This window comes from Carassius auratus, chromosome 38 (assembly GCF_003368295.1).
Source record: "Carassius auratus strain Wakin chromosome 38, ASM336829v1, whole genome shotgun sequence".
Classification (NCBI taxonomy): Eukaryota; Metazoa; Chordata; class Actinopteri; order Cypriniformes; family Cyprinidae; genus Carassius; species Carassius auratus.
In genome coordinates this window covers 7,081,614-7,103,841 of record NC_039280.1, presented here as the reverse complement: position 1 = coordinate 7,103,841, position 22,228 = coordinate 7,081,614, and the positions used below count along the sequence as shown (strand labels likewise).

The window sequence follows — 22,228 nt, the reverse complement described above, 5'->3', positions numbered from 1 at the left end:
GTTAATCCAGTCTTCATTTAATGAATATACATAAACAATAATAATTATATGCAGAGGGCTTCAAACTAGTCACAGGATGCTGTCTTTGTTTTTACACAATCAGACCAGAGATCTGACCAGTCATTTCACCTTTCCCGCCAATGTTCCCTTTTCCTCTTTTATTTTTTTCAGGTTACTAAGCTGTCCTCTGATCTTTAAACTCATCATCCTTCTTATTACGCTTTGTCTCTCTCTTTCATTTTCTAGACCTGTACTCTTTTCCCTTGACTCCCAGCAGTATTCATCCTGAGAGCGGAGCGGATTAGAGTAGAGGGTCCTGTGGGGTACGCTGGCTGTGGGGCAGCCAATCAGACACGTCTGTCTGATTTATACTGCTGTCTCTACAGCACATAGCCAGCAGAAAGGGAAAAAACTAATGGTTTCAAATAAGCAGCCCCCTATTTTTCATTATTAACTTGAATTCTGGGAACTTAAGTTTGTGCACTCTTTATCCAGCTATCAAAAGGGATAATATAATGGAAGACGGGATTTTTCTATCTTTGAAATAAGAGTTTTATGTATTATGTTGACAATGGATGTACAAAACGACATAATCGACCATTCGGTGGGTTGTCTGAGGCTAAAATTATTACAATGCTTTATTACACAAAACAAATCTCTTTACAGAGAAACTTCACAGTTCACGGCACATCATCAGTTCAACAAGTCTGACATTAATCTTCTTGAAATATGTTGTTGAATGCGGTGGATCTGTGACACGAGCGGTGCTCTGATGGCGGTAGTGTTTTAGAGGGGATGAATGTAGAGAGTTGACTTAAACCATGCTGACAGTCTAACAGCACACTAAACCACTGTCAGCTGTCAGCATGCTAAAAACCTCTCACAGAAGTTCATTCAGCCTCTAAATTCATTCCCCGTGAAGCACCAATTTTAAGAAAAAAACAAAACAAAACAGCTAAAACAAAGCAGACCTCACTAATTGAGTAGATGGTTGGTGTTTACAATGTTTATAACAAGGTTATGTTAACGTTTACATAACTGCCTATTCACTATTCAGCAGCTCAGCCAGACTGAAGCGTGCCAGTACACAGAGGCTAGCCAATCATAAAAGAGCTCATTTACATATAAAAGACTTTATACAACACTGCTTGCTAAATAAACGTGTAAAATTGTCATGAAAAATGATGACTGTTTTTAGACTCACTGCATAACCATTCCAAAATATAGTATATATCACAATATTTACTTTTTCATTAAGTAACAATGCATTAAGCTGAAGTGATAGTAAAGGCATTTGATGTTGCAAAAGCCATTTCAAATAAACGCTGTTCTTTTGAACTGTTGATAATAATAATAAGTGTTTCTTGAGCATCAAATCAGCATGTTAGAATGATTTCTGAAGGATAATGTGACCTGAAACTGGAGCAATGAAAAATACAGCTTGCCCAAAACAGGAGTAAAATTCATGTGAAAATAAAGTAAAACATATTTATTTTAACAATATTTCAAAATATGTTTTACTATATTTTTGATCAAATGAATAGCACTTGCCTTTTCCCATACAATCCTGAAAAGCAAACTACAACATACACAATCCAGGCGATATCACTGGCCTTCTATTTGTGTTTAATTCCAAAGCACTAAACCCTATCCTGAGGCAGCGAGGGAGGTTATCCATCACCGTGAACTCCTGGAGTGCTCTGATGTCTCACAAGGTGACTAAACCACTTTAGGACATGAAGTGCATGACTAGAGTGAGACAGTCAGAGGGAAAAATGAAAAAAAAAAACTGGCTTCTAAAATCCTCAGGAGGATCAGCTGTGGACCCTGTCTTCGTTTTGTGCTCAAATGCACAGCAGGATAAATTTGGCCAATCTCGTAATTACACCTGCTTCCTCCTCAACACAATACTGCCTACGTATGGAGAAATAAGTGTGCCGTGAGTGTGTTTGTTTGTAAATACTCCAAGAACAGTCCTCAGCTGTTCAGAGGAGTGAATGTGGTGGATAACGAAGAAAAACATCTCAAGTCAGATCCATCTCTCTATAAAAAAAAAAAAAAAAAAAAACACTCCTCCCAGGTACAACGCTGGAAAACTACTCTCACTCCACACTTCTTTCCTCAGCTGGTCTCTCAAAATACAAATGTGCTGCTGAAGGCCTATAACTCAGGACGTGCGCACACGCTTGCATTGTGGGGAGGGATTTTAATTAAGGCCTTGTGAGTGTAAAGCATGCTGTATTGATTTATGATGTATAATTAACCTCCCGGAGGCCAAAATCACAGACTCCCTCTGCTCTGAGCCTCATACGCACGGGGTCACGGGCCATGGGAGGCGGGGGCGAGGCAGGGAGATGATAGAAGTTGAGAGGTCGGAGTCACTGAGCACTCACCTTTAATAAGCCACATGCAGATGGGAGGTGACAGCAGATTAAAACCCTTATTATGAATCTCTGATTATACGCCGAGAGTGACAGAGAGAGACGTTAAGTGACAGCTCGCTTTCCACCTGAAATGGTTTTGAAAAGATCTGATCTGAATAAAAGGAAAGCTTTGTGGATATCAGGAGAAGCATTGTTGGAATCGGATATGATGAATGGTAATAGCTTCAAATATAGATGTTCTCTCTATAAAAAGCTGATGCTGATCCACTGCAGCCAGCACGCTGCACCGATGATGAACGTCTACTTTTATATCTATGACTCATGGCCGATTCTGGAGGGTCGGTTAAAAATACATTCCCAGAGGAACATTTTGAACCTAACCTGCAGCTCTTGACCTCTGGTTTGGACTTAAGCGTACCATCATCAACCGTAAGTAATTAGGACATTCGTTCAGGTTCACTTTTTTCCACCTAAAACAATGCCATGATATTATTACAATAATCATTCATTTGCCAGCTCCCTTATTGCTTCCTCGATAATGGGTTTTAAAGACTCGTTCCTTCTTGCATTGTACCTAACACTTATTTAGGCCGTACACTCCAATATAACCCAATGTGATCGACTCTAGATGCTTGATTAGTTTAGGTGTTATCTGCATTCTAAGAGCTTACTAGTGGACTGATTTACCATTCACTTTTTCATAAGGTAAAATATCACTGGAGCACAGCATAATCTTAAATGTGATCAATCCTGATTGCCCTGTCTTTATAATACAATAGGTCATTTTATATGTCTATATATTTATGAGATGTGAGTACTTTTCTAAGTGCAGAAATATACATGACCATTCAAAAAATTGGGGTCAGTAAGATTTCTTTATACATATATTCTGCCTTGAATAAAAAGAACAACATTTAATGAAAATATTCATCTTATTTTTAACATTACAAACATCTTTACTGTCATTTTTGATTGATTTTAATGCCCTCCTTGTTGAATAAAGGCCTGTTCACAGTAATGATGATAACTATGGCCCTGTCCCCCAAATGGAACACTTCATGTGCACTTTCAGTCTTGCGGACTTACAATGGCCACCGTATGCACGTGTCCGTTAAGTCCATAAAACCGTAGGGTGTCCCATTCATCATTTTAGCTTTCAAAAGTGTGCTCCAGGCACCCCCTTTGCGGCAGTTATGCGCCCTCGAGTCCGCACCAAAGCAAGCTGAATTGCTTTCAGAATGATTTTTTCCAGCTGATGAACGGTGACTGACACCCAATCAGCATCTGGCAGAAACGTCACACGAGCATGTGCTTAGAATAAACAGACAATATCATCCGCTGGTTATGGACGCCAATATTTATCTTTAGAGTTAGCGTTCTTAGTGTGAACAGGGCTTAAAAGTAATCTCTTTTAAAATCTTAAATAATCGTTAATATTCTTACATTTGTATACAAATATAAGGGTTTAATTGAATAGGTATATATAAGATTTACATTTGACATAAAATTACATTATAATATAATATAGTATAATGTAATAACTCCAAAATCCCACTCTTCAAAGGCATTTCAGCAAACATAATATAGCAAAACACCACTTGCATAGACTTACAATAGCATAGGATTTATAAGTGCACTTTATATCGTTCACAAGCCTTGAGCTGTCACAGAGATAATAAGAATAATAATTCCTTACATTTATATAGCGTTTTTCTAAGCACTCCAAGCGATGTGTGTGTTTTGACAAGATAATTATTTCGGTGACTAAAGGAACATTTTATATGTGGCTAATTGGTTACAGCACCATTACAAGTCACAAATCCAAATATAACATACCTGTGCCATGTTCCACTGTCCTTGTTGACCTGGCTGCATGGCATACATGTTTTGAGGGGGCACCATGCCCTGAGGTCCCATCATGCCTGGGGCCAAGCCCATCACTCCTGGCTGTGCGTTTCCCATGAAACCGTTAGGCATAGTCATGCCAACCATCATGCCTGTATTCTGGCCCATCATAGCGCCACCCTGTCCCATGACGGCCCCCATCATGGTCGTGGGTGGCATGGCTCCTCCCATCCCAGGGAAGGCCTGGAAGTTCCCCTGTGGCTGCGCGGGGAACTGCATTTGAGACGGGCCCATGAACATAGCAGTTGCTGTGGGGGCAGAAACACACAAAAATACACAAATTTACACACGACAACATGCTCAATATGTTCAAAGAGAAAATCAGAAGACCAGAGGACACTGACACACAAAACATCACAGACAGCAGAGAGCGATCAATATCTGTGCTAATGTGTGCAGTTCCTCGCCTCGAGCCCAGAGGAAATGGATCTTTGAGACAGAAGAGGTGTGCTGGATGAAAGGGGGCATCTAACGCGTCCTGATGGTGAAGAATTGGCAGTGCATTCATTTGGAGCATCTGAGGTTTTGGGAAATGTCCTCTTTGAAGAGTAGGGCAGGCGAAGCAGGCAGCTTTAGACCACGTTCAGCAGTATCAGAGTGCTGAGACACGCAGTGCTTGAATTATTGATACCCCCATTACAACAGGGCTTCTCAAGAAGCGCGCCTGCTTTCTCTTTCACTCAAACACACACACAATCCCAAAGCACCATTAGAAATGGACTCCGGATACATAGCGCCATTTATAGATCTGCATTCTCTCGCTCAGATCGCTCATTCTCTGAGGAATAAGAAAGTGGGACTCTGGGGGGCGGATGTACCTTGTGCAGGCTGTTGCGGGACGGTGCTGGAGCCATACAAGGAGAGAATAGAGTCCTTGGAGAGAGGTTTCTTGGCCGAGTCCTCTGCTTTGCTGCTCCCGCTGGTTTCGCTGAACAGGTCCAGATCTCCCTGTGGTGGAGCAGCACTTCCTGTGCCTGTAGCACCTGCCACAGCCCCTCCGGCGGAGCTGGCCTGAGCGCTACCAGCTGCCTTACTGGAACTGACCTGAAGAGAAGAGGAGACGGTTGACTTCAAGCCATAGACACTCTGGCTTATACAGCTTCACACAATAACTCCCTCACATATCAATAAAACTCATTAGCAATCACAGACATGCATGGATATATCTGTGGGCCTAAACTCGTGAGCCAAATGAGGTATCTCAACAGACCTCCCAGTCTAAATGGTAGGAAACTTGTGCCAAATCAACTAGATAAAGCTCAGAAACATTCATAACGGAAATAACACTAACGCAAAAAAACAGAGTCATTTTATTCAAGTTCATTATTAATTATATACTATTTTGTCTAAAGGTGAAAAAGAAAACAGCAAATATAAAATCAATTATTTAATCAATACATTTCAAAACATATATACTATTAACAAGAACAGTTATAAAAAAAATAATAAGGCTGCGTTGAACACTCAAACCTGTGGCGAAATGTGTGTGAGGAAATCTTTAGCTCTCAATAAATGCTTAAATCACATATATTCCTGTTAAAGTGACCCACAAAAATTCACAGAACAATTGTAAATGCGAACACATCTCATAAGGTAAGGCAAATAATCAAATCAAAGTTGGTTAAAAATATGAATCCTGGATAAACAGACACATGCACACAGATAAGAGAAAGGCTTCATCATCTTCATGCAGAGAAATGACATTAATTAGACTGCAGCTGTGATGAATGAATAGCTCAGGAAGAGGAGATACAATTCACCGTTTACACAAACTTACAGCACACACACATAACAGAAGATGGAGAAGACAATCAGTAAGAGGCCGTTTGTGTTCAGTCAAAGCACCTGCATCCTTTTACTCAATTACAGTCATGTGATGCTAGACTAGCAGCCACAAAGCTGCAGATGGTAAAGCTGATGCCATGGTTACCCTTGGAGAAGCAAGTCCGTCAATACAAAATTGAAGGAAAGTTCTAGGCCTAGATCATAGTTCATAATTCCAGTAAAGTCAGCATGGTCACAAATAACTTGCTGACTCTGGTGGCACCTGGCTGAAGAAACTCAAATGTGGCCCAAGGTCATGTTCAGTGATGTGCGAGGCCTGGGTGAGTCTTGCTGAGGTCTGGCACAGGCTCCTGTCTATCCGTGAATAAGAATCAGGAGGACATCACACCATTAGAAGCAGGACTGAGGACACTACGCTGGCAGCACACCATGATTCAACTACAGTACATATTAGCCATGCCAGGTGGACCTCATGAAACCTAGTGTCTTTGTCCTCTAACTTTGAGGATATTTATAAGCTAGTGATGAAATTAACATGTTACAGCTGCAGAAAATATATATACAAACATTACTTTTTTTTTTTTTTGTAAATGCACTTCAATAAAGATTATTTACTTTAATATACACTTTTAAATAAATGTATACTTTTTAAGGGATGCATTACATTGACCAAAAATGATATTGTGATATTAAAGATTTTTTATTTCAAATAAACACACTTTCCATTAAAGAAACTTAAAAAGTATCATGGTTTCAACAAGTTCATTAAGCAGAATTTTTTTTTTAACACTGATAATAGTAAAACATTTTAATACATTCAACAAATATTCAATACATAAATGTGACCCTGGACCACAAAGCCATTTTTTGATTAGTAATATGCAGTGCTAAGAACTTAATTTGGACAACTTTAAAGGCAATTTTCTCAATATTTCGATTTTTTTGCACCCTCAGATTTTCAAATAATTGCATCTCAACCAGACATTGTAAAAACAAACCATCACTGAAAGATTATTTATTTAGCTTCCATATGATGTATAATTCTCCATTTTAAAAAAATGGGCCCTTATGGTTTTGTGGTGCAGGGTCACAAATACAATTAAATAAATATTGGTATTATTGTACATTATTTAAATGTACTGTAAGAGCATCTGATTCTGACTAGAATAGCAAATAATGCTCATGGCTATGACAAAGTAGAAGCTATGGTAAAAAAAAAAAGTCTGGCTCAAACTTTATATTTTAACAGGAAACAAGTTTACACATTAAAGAAAGTACTAGAGTGAATTATAATGTTTCACCCTCTATAAAGGGTGAAAGAGAAGAGAAAAGCAGAGCGAGAGGAAGTGAAAACAGAAGCGAGAATGTGCTACATTATTTGAATTCAAATAGAGCGAAAACAAATAGATACGTGTATCAATTGATTTTCCTCTCAAAAATCTTCTCACTCTAGTATCATTAAGTGGCAAACATGCTTACTCAGATGGCAGATATCGAACAGGCCATTCTCTGAAGTTCACCGCTGAAGTACGTGCCTGACATGAGCTCATAAATAAAACTGAACGAAAAGAGCGTGATTCAGAGACCGTCTCTGCTCTCCCGCTGTCTATCCATCAGTGTCCTGAAGCTCCATGAACAGAAATGTTCCACAGTAATCAGACACAAAAAAGCCAGGGTTGGGAGGACAGGGGTGGAGGTTGGCAGTGACACATGTGGACGCGCTCTTCCCGGCGACGATATGTAGCTCTGCGCTTAGGTATGCAGAAGTAACTCCTGCAGCTGCTGCAGTGGCAGTCGCACATCTGATAAGAAGTGAGCCGAGCTGAACACGGGTGAACAGCACTGCGGCGTGATAAGCCAAACACCACCTCGCAGATCTGATACGCAAACCCCTAGGATGATTAACCTGTGAAGGCTGATGCTAACACAACTGTGTGCTACAGCCTATAATGGGTTCAGCCTTTGATATGCACGAGAGAAAAGAGGCGAGGAACAAAGAAATCACACAAACTCTTGACAGCTAGTCTCAAGACCCCAGCAACTAGCAAGAACATACTTGCTTGGCAGGAGGGAGCCTTTTTTCAGGCCACATTATGAAAAAGAGATGACATAAGCCCTTTTCTCTATTTGTAATATGAGTGACATTTGAAGGGATCCATACGGGAGTCCGCAGAGGGACACAGGAAATGCTATTAGAATTAAAAATAGATGAGGAGGGGGAGGCCAGGACACCTACACTCCAGAATTCAGGAACAGGGAACAGATATTTTTCTCTATGCTCCATGAATGAGAGGGAGAGAAACCTTCTGTGTGCACATGTACACATCTATATTTTAAAGATGGAGAGATGGAATGATGGACAGAATGGTGTACTGAATGGATGGAGAGAACGAGAAAATGAAAAATAGAATGATAAGACAGACAGAATAACAGATAGAATAACAGAATGATAGACGGAAATACAAATAGAATGATAAAGTGATAAAGAGATAGACAGACAGACAGACAGACAGACAGACAGACAATCTATCTAATTTGAAAGTACGCAATTTCGGATGAACTCTCATAATAATCTCTCTCTCCTTCTCATTCACCACATTTAGTGTGGCACCAATCCATGAATATTTGCTCTTTCCCACCCCCACATTAGTACAGAAACACACACGCACCATCCAAACACAGTGCAGCCTGTATTTCACTGTGACATTCACGGAGCACCATGCATATTCTAGCTTTACCCACCCCCAAACACAATTCACTCGCTCCCCCATACCCACAGAGAGAGAGAGGGAGAGAGAGATTTTATGTGCAACAGAGTAGGCTTTGTCTGATTAGCAGCCCCACACAGATAATTAGCACTCTGGTGGTGCTGTGGGCTGGGCTAATCCAGTTTCCCCCAAAGCCCCCTTCTGCCTGGGAAACCAGAAAAACCCAAGCACACACACACACAAAAAAAAAAAGAAGCGAAAAAACAAAAGAACAGAAGTGCCCCAAAATCACAAATGTGCTAGGTTGGATTTGGTGAAGACGGTTGTTCGTGCTGGGTATGTGCCAGAGCAGAGTCAGGCAGTGCCACCCTGCCAAGGTCCCAATGCAGCTCAGAGTCTGAGGATCAGTCAGCAGGAAAGAGCGGATGAGACACGAGGCCATCTGGGGAATACACAGCTACACAATCAACAATATGAAGGGGGAAAATAAACAAATACCATCTATTTGCAAACTATAAAAAAAATCTAAATATCAGATTGAATAAAAAAAGACTCATAAATGTTTATGTTACTCATAAATACATCACGTAGGTGTGAAAGTAGTTGCCTCAGTATGCCTTGAACAAACTGCGAATTTCCTTACAAACACCCATCCCATCAGCCCCAGGCTGCAGAGATGCTTTTGTGGTTTTGTGTTCATGTACTGCACTGGTCCTGCAGATGTTCTGAAGAAGTGTGTCCCTGCGGTGCTGCTCTGGGATCAGTTAACTGTGTTACTTAGCATTGGTTACAGATAGAAGATGAAGAAATCTGAGCCTGCATTAGCACTCTGACCTATATGCTTCCAGGCATCCTTCAGTAATGTATCCACTACCTCACTTCGGCCTTGATCGATTCTCTGCTGGTCTAGACTTCAGTCATAGTGCCATTAAGTGCAGATCACATTCCTACATACTGTAAACGTAGCATGATTTCACTTTCTTCTCCACACATGACCAAAAATACCTTAAGTATCAAAGGCCAGTATGGCACTAATTTACCATTTCAGTGTTTCCTGCGATTCTATGAAAAATGGATGTTATTTTCTGGGGCGTATCTGCGAAAAAAGGCTGCCAATGTATTAAACATTTTAAATACATATATTTTACATTAAATTAAATCACATTTATTAATATAACTCATATATATAAGTTAATACATTGACATCTATAAAAAGAGGCATTCATCAAAAGGAAATTCATTCCTTCTATCTAATAATAATTCAGCTTCATTTTCCCCCTGACAAACCTGAGAATAAAACATGATGGCATTCTGACCCTAGTCCTAACATCTGATGCCATGCTTGCATACCCAAGGACATTCTGCCTCTAGAATACTTTTAAGAAAATGAGCTGTCCTGGAAAAGTAAGAACACGCATACATACAAACACTATAAATGTGAAAAAAGCAAGACCAATTAAGGCCAGCTTACTCCGTCTAGTAAAGAGAAAAATTAATACACTTGATGCTTTACTGTCCCCGAATCCTAAAATATGCATAAACGTTCTTTAAATATCCCAACAATTTGCATGTGGTCACGAGCGATGGCCTCACCTTTTCCTGAGACGTGCGAATGGATTGCATGTTTCCTTTAAGGATTAGATGTTTGGCTTTAAAGGTAGAGCTGGTAATGTGTGAATTCGCATTGTGTGGGGCTGGAGCATGAAATGAGTTAATCCTCGGTTCCTCGGGGCAGTCCTTCATAAGTACCGACCATTCATGAACTTGACTGTATCTGTAATGTTGTCTACGACCTTGGGATAGTATCATATGATGGTTTCTAAAGGTTTCATGAATAGGTCAGGCATGGGACCAAGGGACGCTGGTTAGAATGGCCCCATTAGTACGTGCTAGATGATGACGCAACTAAGCCATCTGGTTGTAAAAAAAGCATTTTTCTCCATGCTAATGGTTCTTTAGACCTCCGTGTACCCCTACAGTGGGTGTGTTGTTTTAATCAGATGCAGAGAACAAGGGCATATATGAGTCCATGGTGATTAGACTAACTACATGGACAAACACGGGACGGAACAAGAGTGGAAACAGAAGCCTTTGGATTACAGAATACCACAATTTTGACACTTCATACACATTCTGCCACTGGTGACATTAATAGCCTAGAGCCTCAGCGGTGCACTGTGTTTCAGTACACCATGTTTGTTTTTTGTCTCGTCTTATGTCTATTAATGGTTGTTAAATGTTTGGTTGGAGTCTTGTAAAACCGGAAAGATAAAGGCTGGGAGAAGTGTATTCTTGATTTGGATTTTTGGGACGATTGGCCCTTTATGGGTTATGTTTGGTGATGCAATCTCCAACTGCACGTAGGAATTTCGGTTCAATGCGGCATTAAATGGGTCTTTGGAGTGTTACAAACTTTTTGTGAATAGATAAGATCCCTAAAGTTGCAAAGACTAAAGTCTTAAACCCAAAGAGACATTCTTTATAAAATGAAGACTCGACCACGCCCTCCTAAAATGCCTCATTTAAACATGCCAGTGTGTGGGAAGATTTGCATACTACCACCCAAATGTCCACGCAAAGAAAGGCAGGATAACTTTGATTTTAGCTGAAGTATTGTTGCTGCCGCCGCCAGGTTTAGGAGACGCTGTGTGTTTCGGTGTAAAAGCGAAACTACTTTGTTTGGCCTTCCAAAAGAGGACACAACTAGAAATAAGTGGTTAAGTTGCATTTACAACACTGTTCCAGAAAAGTTCAACCCAAATATTCAGATGTGTGCAGTACATTCAATAGAGGACTGTAAGGGAAAGTAGCCTACAATGCGTCTGTGCTCAAACGCTGTTTATATAAAGTGGGGTAGTTCCAACCTTGCAAGGACACAGCCTGCAAGTACAATTCAGAACCGACTGCAAAGGAGATCTAATCGGCCGCCTTTGCCATCTTTTGTCTTCAGTAACCTGCGTTCTCTGAATAACAAAGTAGACATGTTAAGATCACACAAAGTTACTGTAATGAATTTTGTGAGTCATCTCCATTGTGCTTTACCCAATGTTGGCTACAGTCTGCAATTCCTGTTTCGCTTTTTGAAGTCCCTGGATTTACACTGGTAAATCACTGGTGAGATGACAGAGATAAAGTTTCGGGCAGAAGCAGCAGAGACGAAATCTGTGTGTATATAAATGATTAATGGTGTTGAGCATAATCCGTAAAATATAGGATGTGCGATCCCAATGTGGAAATTCTTGGCTTGACTTTAAGACCTTTCTATCTGCCTAGAGAATATGCTTTATTTTGCTGTTTGTGGGATATGTTCCACCTAGCGGTAAACCTCCAGCTTGATAGCGGACCATGTTCATGAAGTTCAGCTCCACTATTCAGATAAAACCATGGTAGTGTTGGGCGATTTAAACCAGTGCTAATTGGAGACTGTGTTGCCAGGATTCGAGCAATATGTAAAGACTGTTATAACAATATTTTGTGACTGTTAAGGATGCTTAGTGTCAAACTGTATGCTACCAAAACTGAATTCTGACCACACTGTAATATACATGATTCCTGTGTACAAGACCAAACTTAAAAGAAGCAAACCAGAAAATAAACGGATTATATTGTGGTCTAATGAAAGTACTGTAAAGTACAACTTAAAGCCTGTTTCGACTGGACAAATTGAGAATTTTTTGATAATGGTTCTCCTGATGACAGAACCAGTGATGAATGATTACAATCATTTTTGCGTTGAGTTGGTTATACCTACAAAAGAGTTTAAAGTGTTTTTAAATAACAAACCATATGTCGCAAAGTATTAAAGAAATTATACATTTCAGTAAAGTAGCATTTAAGAATAAACATATTAATGTATTTAAACGAACAGAAAAAGAGTTAAAAATGAAATTGAAGGAAGCAAATCAAGCGTATAGGAAGTGGCTGGAGGAAGCATTTCAGACCTGACCCTTGCCAGTTTGCCTATAAGAAAGGATACAGTAATAAAGATGCAGTTGCTACTTTAGTACATATTTCTGCGATTAACACAATACAGGCTGATATTTTGGTGTCAAAACTTGCAGAGTTGGGCGTAAATTCCCATTTGATTTGCTGGTATATCTCATTTCTCACAAAGAGTGTTCAGAGAGTTAAAGTGAATAAAACAGTACCCCAGGGATGTGTCAGTTCTGCTATACTTTTTACTTTGTATACAGACGATTGTCAAGCTGACATGACAAATCAATATATTTTAAAGTATTCTGACAACACTGTTTTAATATTAGTGTTGAATGTTTCGGACAGTCCTGTGCCACATCAACTGGGTGTGACAAAATTGGTAGGATGGTGTAAGAATAACGATCTTGTTATTAATATGAGTAAAACTTTAAGAAATCAAATGTGGGTCCAGATTTAATGGTTGTACATAAACTGTTGTTATTCATAATGAAAAGATCAGTGATGGTAAATGATATGCTGTCTTGGAAGAATCATATTGATACTCTCTGTAAAAGAGCAAAGCCGAGAATTACCTTTCTTCGTTGTCTCAGGTCTTGCGTAGTGAGAGGAAAGTTTGGCTATTTTTTTATGTCTGTGATTGTGAGTATACTGCAATACTGTAACTCTATATGGTACAAGAGTCTATCGGTTAAGTTAAAAACAAAATTGTTTATTCACATAAAAATCTGTTCAAGGATTGTTGGCAAGTTTCTTGAGAAGCGATATGATTTAGAATATAACAACTTGTTAACGTTAGCTATTAATAAAGTAGCTGCTTCTAATCAGGTCTAATCGGAGGTACTGAGTCCCAAGTTTCAACAGAGTTAGGCTGAAGCAATCATTTGTGCATCAGTCTATCATTGAGTTGAATAAGAGGTGAAGGTGCTGTGAAGTTTAGGGTGTAGTTTTAAACATAGTAGATGTAATGTGGTATGCCTTAGTCTTAAACGTATAGTATATGTAATGTAGGATGTAATGTAATACTTATGTAAGTGTAATGTACAATGTGTGTTTTTGAACTGTGTAGATTAAATGTATTTGTTGGTGCTGAATGTTGTAAACATGGATACAGTTACATGAGAAAAATTTCTGACTTGTCTGACAATAAAGTATCATCATCATCATCAGCCCTCAACCCAGATGATATGTCTGTCAGTTAGTCACTTCCCAGACACTGAAATACAACACTGGCAATGAGAATGGCAATGCAAAATGTACAACTCTGAATAGCCTAAAGAGCAAAATTTCCAAAACACACGGAATAAAAAAAAAAAAAAAAAAAAAAAAAAAAAAAACACTTTTCAAAAAATGCACTGCATGAAAAAATAAATACAATAAAATTAATTGATATATAATGTTCCAAGAGAAGAATTTTCATCATATATATCAGGTCAACATCCCTCCACTGACTACTGTCACAGCTGTCTTACAAGTATTACAAGAAGAATATATTTCTATAAACTTGCAAGTGAACCAGAAACCGTAAACAAAACCACACGTGTGCTTGAGGTCATCCATTCATTGCTTTCTCCATTCAACCATACCAGAGTTTGTTTGGAAGGGGACTGAGACCACCTCTTCAGCTGGGTCTCGGTTTCGGTTGTTTGGTCCACACCAGAGTGCAATTGCTGTATCCACACCTGCCCAAAAGTTTCATACCAAAGGGGGAAACACACTTGAGTTCGATTCAAGACAAGTGTTGATACACCCTTCGTCTCAAAAAGATTTTGCTATTACAAAACCACACTAAAAAGTGAAAACATTGTTTTGCAGCAAAGTCTGAATTAAAAACTTGGATAAAGCAGTCGCCCTGCAGCACACCGGCCACCGCAGAGCCTTTTCCTTTGTAGAGGTGTACACACTGAACTAGCCCAGATTTCATTAGGCATAAGTCCTACTGAGAAACCATCTGTGCTTAAAACACTCACAAGAAACACTGAGACTGCCTACACTGCAGCTCTAGTGTGTGTAGAAACAGCGTATGTACCCACATGCGCTCTTACAGGCTCAATGTGGTTTTACACTGTGCTGCACCCATGCAGTGCTGAATGTGTGGTGCATGGCAAGCCCATATGTAGAGAGTTAGGGCCCACAAAGCTCAAAGAACACGGGCAGATCAATAGTTGTTCTCTTAAAGGGCCAACGGTGGGTTTCGATGAGATATGCCTCTTAAACAGCTGAATGATTCATTAGTGAGTCAGCACACTATACATCCTGTGTGCTGCAGATTCTGGGGCGAGACTATTGCAGGAAAACAGCTGACAGATGGTACCAAGCAAAATTACTTAAATAAAGCAAACCTTTCTGCAATTACATGACCTAGTCTGGTAGACTGCATCAGTGTAAAAGCAGGAAGAGGTTTAGAGAATTCAAACAACCCTGTAATACATCAGAATCCTCATTTTAAGAGGATAATAAGCAGCTAAATGCTAAGAGGATCATATGGAAGTGGAGAGATGTGTGATTTTGGGGTCAAATCATGTCATGATGGTTTAAGAAAAAAAGTATGTTTTACAAACAAATGCTATTTCAGTCTTTCTGTTTAATACTTTTTCTAATGTTTATGTGTTAATTGCCTTTTTTGTAATTATTGTGAAGTTTATTAGCAATTTTTGAGTGAAAACGGTTTCGAAATAAATTTTATATGAAGGTTTTTTTATTTTTCAGTGTAGCATGTTTTTTTAATTATTATTGGTAAAGGCTGATATTGGTTATTTACTCGTTTTTGCTCATTATCCTAGTTTTACATTTAGATCACTCACATTTTCTTTCATCTAACACTTATTTTAAATTAATCTTTAAAAACGATAATTTAAACAACACTCTTAAATCCGTAGAATATGTCAAAATGAATATTGCATTTTCTTGCTTTAGATTACATTGTTGTAATGCCTTTTTTTGGTTTATTCAATCTTAAAACCAGCTCTTTTAGTATGGTTTTTAGTATGGATAAAAATACTCCTAAACCCTTTATTAATCAATGACAATCAGGAACACATTATTCAAATAAAATATACTGTTTTTATTAACAGCATTTAAAAAAAGATTATTAAACAGTGTAACAAATGTACTGTTTATTGTTAATGCCATTTAATGCACAAATTAATGTTAACTAATGGAACCGTATTATAATGTGCGACCAACTTCTTTATTGACAAACCCACAACAGCGATAAACATCATGTGTCGATTATGTGAATTATCATGATGCAAATGAGCGGAGAGGTTCTGCCTCCACAACGCTCATGAAATGTTGATGATGATATTCTCACAGCCCTTATGTGCGCAGACAGCTTGATTAGGGAGCTTGAGAGAAACAGGCTGGTCAGGATGTCAATAATGGGAAGGGATTGGCTGCTAACCGAGCATCATGGGATACCAGAACTGGCTAGCAGTTGTGCAATCATATACAAGCTGCAGGGAGGGGGCAGTCCTGCGGAGGAGACTGCGTGTGTATGTCTCAGGGGCTGATATAAAAGCTGGCAGTAGATGAGATGTGAAAAGAGGAAGTGTGAGGACAGTTTAACATGCACTGGCTGGAGTCAAACTGAAGGAATGGAGAATACGGAAGCCTGGCGGTTTCTCATCAAAGACGCCCAACTGTCTCTCTGTTTAACTTATTTTTATATTTTGAGTTTTAATTTTAGTTGAAGTTAATTTTTATCATTTTAAAATGAAGGTGAGGTCTGGCTTCTCTGTGCACTTCCTGCAGGCGCTCTTGCTTCCAGAATACACTGTTTGGAGAAAAACAAATCCTCATTTACATACATAAGCAATCCAATTCCAATAAGTGACACATCTTCAGATACGCGGAGAGCCTCCAAATTCTTTAAAGAGCCAATGTGTGGCTCTTTCAGACACATCTTCCACACAAAGACTCTAAAAAAAACACAACAAACAAGAATCAACCATAATGCTGCCATCCTCGCTCATCAGACACCCACTGCCACTCGATTCTTCTGGAGAATAAGAGCAGAGACTGACAGCATGATGTTGAGACTGAATGCTTTGTAAAGCCCTGAGCATTCGCTTACTATTTTCAAGTGATCTATCTTTAGCTCCTCTTTATCCTTTATTAGAATCCCACGAGAATGCAGAATGCGTGTACAAATGTACATTGTGAAGGAAAGGCTGATTTCCATTTGGCCAGAGCAGAGTAGGAGGACATCAATTATTCGAGAAATCCAAGTCAGTCCAGCGGCTCTACACACCTCTCAATAATACATTGATTCAAGTGGGGAAAAGGCTTTTTATCAAGCGACTTTTCTGGCTTCAGCACAGGTTCAGGCTTCCAAGATCAAAAAGAGAATCCAGCTCAAGCCATTCTGAGAATGATGGTCAAAGCGAGTATGAAAGAAAAATGGGTATAGACCTTAGTGTAGACGCCATATTGAAAAACTAAGCTGTGAAGGATAGAATTTACAAAGACGTGCTGTATAATGCTTATGTAATATTTGGGTTTCAAAACTAACAAATTCAAAATTGTTTTCTAGAGTTTTTATCTACTGAAAATTCTTTCAGAAAGATGTTTCGTCATCTGAACAATCAGTATGTTGTTAAACAACAGTAAGAGCTTTTGATAACACTGTACCTTCGGTCCCTCACAGCCTCATTTTCATTCGTGTCAAAAATGACATATAGGCGCTATCCTGACTAAGGTCTATCGAGGGAGAAAAGACGAAAGTAGAGACAGTGTGGGTTAGTGAGAGTGGGTCCCAGAGGTGAAGACGAGCTTCCACAAAGACAACGTTTTTTTTAGCCCACTGCCCATCTATACAGTATCTAAGGTCACTTATCGCCCTTCACCAAATAAAATGTACCATACGCTGAATATTTATTCTTGTGTTACATTATTATTCTGTGTTTATAATATTTGTATTGATAATTATTACAATACATAAAAAAACATGCCTGGTAATGGACAAATGTCCAATACTACAGTGCAAGATCATTTTATCTAAATATTTGAAAAATTTAACACTTAAAAAAATTATATTCATTGTGAGATCTGCTGAAGATAAATTAACTTTAAGTCAGCATTAGATGATGGCAAAAGTAATTCAAATGTAAAAATAAGGAAAATGCAGACGTCAACATCAGCCAACAAAAACAAATCTTGAAAATACATTGTGTATTTGCCGAACTTCTCTGTCTCCTCTTAACATGATTCAGTTTTTATTGCTCTTCTCTTGACATTATTAAACATCTCTCCTCTTCACTCTCCTTAGTGAAGGGCCGTAATAAATGCTAATAATCCTCATTATTCATGCTGCATTCTCTGGCCAGGGAGACCCTGCAAATCAATTCTGTCAGCCGCAACTAGACAGGCAAAATGTAATCATGTTGTTTGTGGAGGAAATTAAAACAATTGGGTTTGACCTTTTCTTTGTCTCTCTTAGTCAGTTGATTTCGGACTGAATGAGGGCAGGCAGGAACTGACACGTCATGTGACCTAAGAAAAATAATGCTGCTTGTTTAACTCGTACGTCCAATCCTTTACAAATGAGGCGCACTGGTCTATGAAGGTCTGCTTAGCGTTAACTACCACATGCCGTGACAAATTACTAAACGTACCAAAAGAGTTCAGGTGGTTTGTGCAGTGCTGACATAGCACTGACATTGACTTCATGACTGAAGATCATGATATATATGTGATATATACGTTTTAAAAAATATATTAAATGATTGATTCCTGTGATGGCAAAGCTGAATTTTCAGCAATCATTACTTCAGTGACATACGATCATTCAGAAATTCTAATATGCTGATTTGATGCTCAGGAAACATTTATTATTATCATCTATGTTCTTCTTATTAAAAAATATTGGGTGCTTAATATTTTTGTGGAAACTGTAATACTTTTCTACAGTTTGAGGACATTTTCTGTGTCCTCATAAATCACCTTCACATTGTAATACTTCTGTCATACCCATATAATTATACAAATGTGTGGCCCTGTAAACGACCCAAAACAGTCCACACACACACACACACACACACACACAAACGTACACACGCACGCTAACTGGCTATAGATGTTTGCAGTAGTGGACTCGTGTACCTGGTTTGTGTTGGTGTTTGAGGGCAGAGGGTTGGATACCATTGGTCCAAAGATGTCTAAGTCGTCACTGATTGGAGCTGCACTGCTTGTTCCCGTCCCACTGCTGGCAGAGCTGGCTGTGGGTGCATCTGAGCGAGAGACAGCCAAATGTCATTACAGACGTGGACAAAGTGTCACATGCATTACATAGAGTAACAGTCACTGTGGATTTTTATCATTTTCACATCAACGTTAAACAAATAAAGTGACCAGAAAGTGATTATAGAGTCACACTTGAATATCTACAAATACCTTTGCCTTACATAACATAAAACATTGATCGATATTAAAGCAAGACACCACAAGCAGAATCATTCCTTTTCTTTTAATCAATATTGAATATTTTCGTCTGTTTTGTTTCCATAATGTACTTTTCTATTGTGGATATTTTGTATTCTATCCACTTTTAATATCGTTCATATTTATTTTATTACACTATCGATTTGTCTCTGTTAATTATAATTACAACATATATTTAACTTTTTTTCAAAATTTTCTCATGCAGTAAAACAAGAAATCTCCACTTAAGTAGCACTAACCAAAGCAAAACTTTAAGTTTTTTTTTTCCCTATGTGTTATCCTTAATGAGATATATGTACCGGTACACACACAAACACACGTATGTATATACGTATATTTATGTATATATATATTTATGTGTGTATATATATATATATATATACCTACATACATACATATGTGTGTGTGTATATAAATTCAGAGGATTTTGGATTCTGTACATTTATGAAAATGAATGCATATTTTTGCATAATTTGCATGTTTAAATATAACATTTCAAAAAACTTGTAATACAAAACAATAGTTGTAATGTACTGTTAATACTCAACTGGTGAAAGTATGGTGATATGTATTATTTAAAAAAGGTTCGCAGTCCGTGTGATTACTCTGCTAGGACACCTATTTCACAGACCAGCAGGTTTAACCAAAAGAAATGAAAGTTTCATTTGTTGTGTCCAAATACTTTTCACTGAATTGATCTATTCTGAGCCAATGAAGTCAATGAAGACACAGCGGCTGTACAGACTCTTTTCATAATTCAGATGCATTTGTGACTCACTGACTCAGCAGTGATGACCAATGCCAGGCTAAACCTGCTAGCATGAGTCTTGGTCTCTGTAAAGAGAAATAAAGGAGTGTTCATCTGGCAGCAGCCCACACCGCCTGCTCAGCTTGCTTTTCCTGTTCCTGCTACCTATATTGACTCCATCCAAGAGAGCAGGAAATCTAATCACACTCCGCACACGCCTCCGCCAACGCTGGAGAAAGAGCACCCGCTCGCCGGCCCGCCGCTCAGACGCACTCTCATTCCATTAAAGTCAAAGACTCCATCAGAGCCCTGCCTGTGTTCACACGTTACAGTGCGCGGAGTCAGGAGACGCTGCTATCTCTTTATGACTGATAAAATCCATGAAAATAAAAGATCTTAAAGTAATAAAACTTGAGCGAATAGCTACGGGAGAGGGGAAGAGGAGAGATGCGACGCTTGATGAGCTGGGGGTGTGACTGGAAGGAGAATAGGAAGAGGAAATTAGAGAACCCGCATATAGTGTGATGTGCAGAAGAGCGTAGCATCTGGAAAGCACTGCACTCTATTTCAAAAGCCTTTGTGTGTGCACAAACATCTGATATGCTTTAAGAGCGCCTTTGCATGCGGTCTAAATCAGCGGTTTTCATTTGGTGATGGGTATGGAAATAGTAAGGAAAAACGAAGCCTAATGAAGGAATTAAAAAAGGTTTGCAGACATACGAAAAAGATGAATGGGATGAGAGTCCAATCAAACTTTAGTATTTTTGTGCAAATTCATATGTAACTTGGACGGCAGGTAGCAAAATTAAGGCAGATGTCAACATGGATAGGTTGAATGACATTCCTATATTCACAAATACTTTTTTAAAGTTAAAGTTGCAATGTACTTATAAATGTAGCAACAGATCTTTTCTTCAATATTGTAACGAGTGTAACTGATTATTGAAATTATAAAGCGGAGACTTGGTTCTATCTATCGATTGCTGTTGATTGGATCGAGGCAGATTTGAATGCGAGCTTGCAATCAATTTTAACAAGTGACAGGATTTATGCAGATGAAGTGATTGGAGACGTCTGACACAAGTCACAAGAAAGGAGCTTTTGTTTCTCTTTTGATCAAGATGAAATTTTAATTCAAAATGACAAGATCCAAAAAAATATTAAAAAGTGAATCATTCACAATAAGATCAATACTGTTCATTTATATTATAAATTAACTTATAAAAGAAAAAAAATATATAAATACTGCGTTAGGTTGTCACTTTTTTAACCAATGCAAAATCTGGGTGCTGAAACTAAACCAGATGAGAACCATTGATTTGACTTCTTCCAGACATTCAAACACATGTTTAATGTTTCTCTTTTTCAAAACATCTGAAGGAAAACTGCAGATGAGCAAAACATCTATGACATTATATTGCATTAAATATGCTAATTTAATGAGATTAGATGCACTGTAGGCCACATTCACACCTGGTATTACCTGATTTTAAGTGTTCATAGCAAACACAGGTGTAACTTTTTTTTTTGATTAGTTATAAACCACATTTGGGGTTGAAATATTTTATTTCAAACGAAAAAGAAATAATAATAATAATAATAATAAAAAGACTACTGTCGATTGACTGCCAATTGGATGAAGGTAGATTTGAATGTGAGCTTGCAGTCGCCTTTAAGTGATAGGCAAGGTTTAAGTAGAATAATTATATAATAAATAAATAAAGTATGCAATCATGAATAGTTACCTTTAAAAAATTCAGGTGTCAACACCAGATCTAAACCATTCTGAAACCAACCTCCTGAGACGGATGCTAACATCAAGTGTTAATAGAATGCAAATGTATTGATATATTGTTGATTCACTGTGATTCACTTGATTAATCAAGCATATAATGCAAGTAATTTGATCAATTTTTCATCAACAGCCACGTCGATGAAAAGAGAGAGAAAAATGATGGTTGTCTGAACACAGTGCTAGAGACGTCTGTCGGTATGGAAGGGTGAGAAAAGATTCTGGGGCCTTGAGCAAAAACACATCAATAAGACGCATGTCTCAATCTCAACACCATCATCTCCAGCCTCTCTTCATCAACACTGACCCCTACTGCCCCCCAGCTGAAGACGTTCATCTAAACACTCTATCCTCCTTGCCTAGGACACAAACATTTGCGGAAATTTATATATTCTTCTAACCCACTCTCTGTGTCTCTCGCACATCATAACGGACAACTAGGTAGCAGATCGAGATTGAGAGAGTGAGAAATATCGAATAAGAGAGAGAGAGCGAGAGAGAGAGAGTGATAAAAACAACATAGAGCGACAAA

The 22,228-nt window shown here is 38.5% G+C and overlaps 1 protein-coding gene across 5 annotated transcripts in view; it reads right to left on the bottom strand.

The window, feature by feature from the left end:
- The window catches only part of LOC113056842 (stromal membrane-associated protein 1-like), a 99,455-nt gene that overhangs the window by 1,623 nt on the left and 75,604 nt on the right, over positions 1-22,228 (bottom strand). For all 5 annotated transcript variants that reach the window (XM_026223742.1, XM_026223743.1, XM_026223745.1 and 2 more), the window contains 3 exons: positions 18,818-18,945; positions 5,108-5,333; positions 4,221-4,537 (listed from right to left, as the gene is read on the bottom strand). In XM_026223742.1, coding sequence (XP_026079527.1) covers positions 4,221-4,537; positions 5,108-5,333; positions 18,818-18,945 — 671 coding nt within the window. The remainder of the gene's footprint in view (positions 1-4,220; positions 4,538-5,107; positions 5,334-18,817; positions 18,946-22,228) is intronic.